The following is a 3,405-nucleotide window of genomic DNA, read 5'->3' as shown; positions in this document are numbered from 1 at the left end:
ACCACGCAGCTTGCAAGATCTCAGTTCCCTGACTAGGGATTGAACCCCTGCCCCCGGCAATGGAAGCACAGAGTCTTAACCACTGGACCACCAGGGAATTCACCCGAGTCTGATTTAATAAAGTGTTTTTTAAAAAAAAAAAAAAAACAAGAAGAAGAAGAAGAAAATCAAAATGGCTAGTAAACCACAAGTCATTATTAACATTTTGATATGTTGGCTTTCAGGCTTTTTCCTGCTACACACACATACACACACACACACACACACACACACACACACACACACACACACACACCTATATGTACACATATATTTACATATATAATCCACCTTTTTTTCAACCCTTTACAAAATCGGGATCAATTTTATATACAATTTATATCCTGCTTAATTTTCCTATATATCTTTATTAAAATTTAAAATTTATTGAAAACAGGTTTTCATGACCAAATAATATTGTAACATATGACTCTGTAATTATTTAATCGTTATCTCCTTGTGAGACATCTAAGTTATTTCCAATATTTTACCATTATAAATATTATTACTTTAAAGGTTAAAGAGTTTTTAAAATCTTAACATTTTTTTTTCCTTTTTACTTCTTTGACGTTGAACATTTTCATATATTGATGTTTATTGATTATTGGCATTATTTCAGTGAAATCATGCCAGTACCTCTCTGTGAATACCTTTTTGTAAAGCTTTTTAGGTAGGATCTCAAGCTTCTGGAGTAGTTCCAGGTACACAATAAGTACTCAATAAATATTTGTGGCATGATTAATGAATTAATGGCAAGGATATTAACCCTATGTCTATCATATTTGTTTCAAGCCTTAAGGAAAAATTTGCCTCTGTACATGTACAAAGATAATGCTATCTTGGTTTTTAGCCTTTATAACCTAATTTTTTCCCATTCTTTTCTTTCCCCACAGTTCATCCATGAGCTCGGATTTCCCACATTACAACTTCAGGATGCCTAATATTGGATTCCAGAATCTGCCACTCAACATATATATTGTGGTTTTTGGCACTGCTATATTTGTCTTCATCCTTAGTTTACTCTTCTGTTGCTACTTGATTAGGTAATCAATTTTCATTCTGTGTTGCTTCAATATATGTTAAGCAATCAATAATAAATCAACTTTCTGCCCTTAGGTTAAAATGTTTTATACATATGATAATTAGCAAATTTTCTAAAATTAAGGTGGCTTAACATTTTAACCTTCTGTGAGTTACTAATCAGTAAAACACCTTTATTCAGTCTTCAGTCTTATCTGCTGAGGAGGTATTTTACACTAGAGGAGAAAATTGTCCACGTTTGTTTTTCTAACATATTAGCACCTAGCCCAGAGACACTTATGTTATTGTCCCCAGGATTTAATCTACTTTCACAGAAATTTCAAGATTGCTTTTCAGGAGGGTGTTAGCTAAAGTCATTAGGGATCAGAAAACAATGTCCAAACAAGATACAAGGCTTTAAACAGATTTTTGTGGTTTCTCAAGAATATCTGAAGCTCCCATTTGTTGTTGAATTGGTCAGGTGTACAGGTGATTGATTATCTGCATAAAACACTATTCGACAAGCTCTGTAGCACATGCACAGACAAGTGATAAAGGATAAAATACCCACTAGAAGGAGTAATGGATTTGGCCGGTAAACTTTCATGGTTGACTGACTCATAATTGTTTAAGCAAGCATTTTTCTCTTTCTAAGTTTTTAAACAGGGCCTAATTTTCTTCTTTTTTTTCATTTTAATACTTTTTAAAATTTTTTATTTTATATTGGAGTAGAGTTAATTAACAATGTTATGTTAGTTTCAGGTGTACAGCAAAGTGATTCAATTATACATATACATGTATCCTTTTTCAAACTCTTTTCCCATTTAGGTTTATTGAGCAGAGTTCCCGGTGCTATACAGCAGGGGTCCCCAACCCCCAGTATTGGTCCGTGGCCTGTTAGGAACCGGGCCGCACCGCAGGAGGTGAGCAGCGGGTGAGCCAGTGAAGCTTCATCTGTATTTACAGCCACTCCCCATCACTCGCATTACCGCCTGAGCTCCACCTCCTGTCAGATGAGCAGTTTCTCATAGGAGCACAAACCCTACTGTGAACTGTGCATGCGAGGGATCTAGGTTGCGTGCTCCTTATGAAAATCTAGTGCCTGATGATCTGAGGTGGAGCTGAGGCGGTGATGCGAGTGCTGGGGGGCGGCTGCAAGTACAGATTTTCATTAGCAGAGAGGTTTGACTGCACAGAAACCATAATAAATCAATGCGCTTGAATCATCCCAAAACCATCTCCCTCCCCACCCCAGTCCGTGGAAAACTGTCTTCCACAAAACCAGTCCCTGGTGCCAAATAGGTTGGGGACTGCTGCTATACAGTAGGTCCTTCTTGGTTATCTGTTTTAAATATAGCAGTGTGTACATGTCAATCCCAAACTCCCAGTCTGTCCCTCTCCCCCATCCTTTCCCCCAGTAACCATAAGTTTGTTCTCTAAGTCTGTGAGTCTGTTTCTGTTTTGTAAATAAGTTTGTATCATTTTTTTTTTAGATTCTGCATATAAGCGATATCATATGATATTTGTCTTTCTCTGACTTATTTAGATGATAATCTCCAAGTCCATCCATGTTGCTGCAAATGACATTATTTTATTCTTTTTAATGGCTGAGTAATATTCCATTGTATATACATACCACATCTTATTTACTCATTCATCTGTTGATGGACATTTAGGTTGCTTCCATGTCTTGACTATTGTAAACAGTGCTGCAATGAACATTGGGGTGCATGTATCCTCTCGAACCATATTTTTCTCTGGATATATGCCCAGGAGTGGGATTGCTGGATCATATGGTAGCTCTATTTTTAGTTTCTTAAGGAACCTCCATACTGTTCTCCATAATGGCTGCATCAATTTACATTCCCACCAACAGTGTAGGAGGGTTGCGTTTTCTCTACACCCTCTTCAGCATTTATTGTTTGTAGCCTTTTTGATGATGGCCATTCTGACTGGTGTGAGGTCTCATTGTAGTTTTGATTTGCATTTCTCTAATAATTTGCAACGTTGAGCATTTTTTCATGTGCCTCTTGGCCACCTGTATGTCTTCTTTGGAGAAACGTCTGTTTAGGTCTTCTGCCCATTTTTTGATTGGGTTGTTTGTTTTTTTGATATTGAGCTGCATAAGCTATTTGTAAATTTTGGAGATTAATCCTTTGTCAGTTGCATCATTTGCAAATATTTTCTCCCATTCTATGGGTTGTCTTTTCATTTTGTTTATGGCTTCCTTTGCCGTGCAAAAGCTTTTGAGTTTGATTAGGTCCCATTTGTTTATTTTTGTTTTTATTTCCAAATAGGGCCTAATTTTCAAAGCCAAAGCTGAGACTGTAAAAATTTTTACACCGT

The 3,405-nt window shown here is 36.7% G+C and overlaps 1 protein-coding gene across 6 annotated transcripts in view; it reads left to right on the top strand.

Annotated features, from left to right (window-relative positions):
• Positions 1-3,405, top strand: part of RNF24 (ring finger protein 24) — a 139,368-nt gene that overhangs the window by 91,194 nt on the left and 44,769 nt on the right. For 4 of the 6 annotated variants that reach the window (XM_082359214.1, XM_082359216.1, XM_082359219.1 and 1 more), the window contains one exon: positions 933-1,082. In XM_082359214.1, coding sequence (XP_082215340.1) covers positions 933-1,082 — 150 coding nt within the window. Of the gene's footprint in view, positions 1-9; positions 180-932; positions 1,083-3,405 lie in introns of all 6 variants that reach the window. The other 2 variants (XM_082359215.1, XM_082359217.1) reach the window with 2 other exon arrangements.

Source organism: Balaenoptera borealis, assembly GCF_965194805.1.
Source record: "Balaenoptera borealis genome assembly, chromosome: 16".
Taxonomy (NCBI): domain Eukaryota; kingdom Metazoa; phylum Chordata; class Mammalia; order Artiodactyla; family Balaenopteridae; genus Balaenoptera; species Balaenoptera borealis.
Note: the sequence above shows the minus strand (reverse complement) of the source record. Positions and strands in the feature narration are given on the sequence as shown.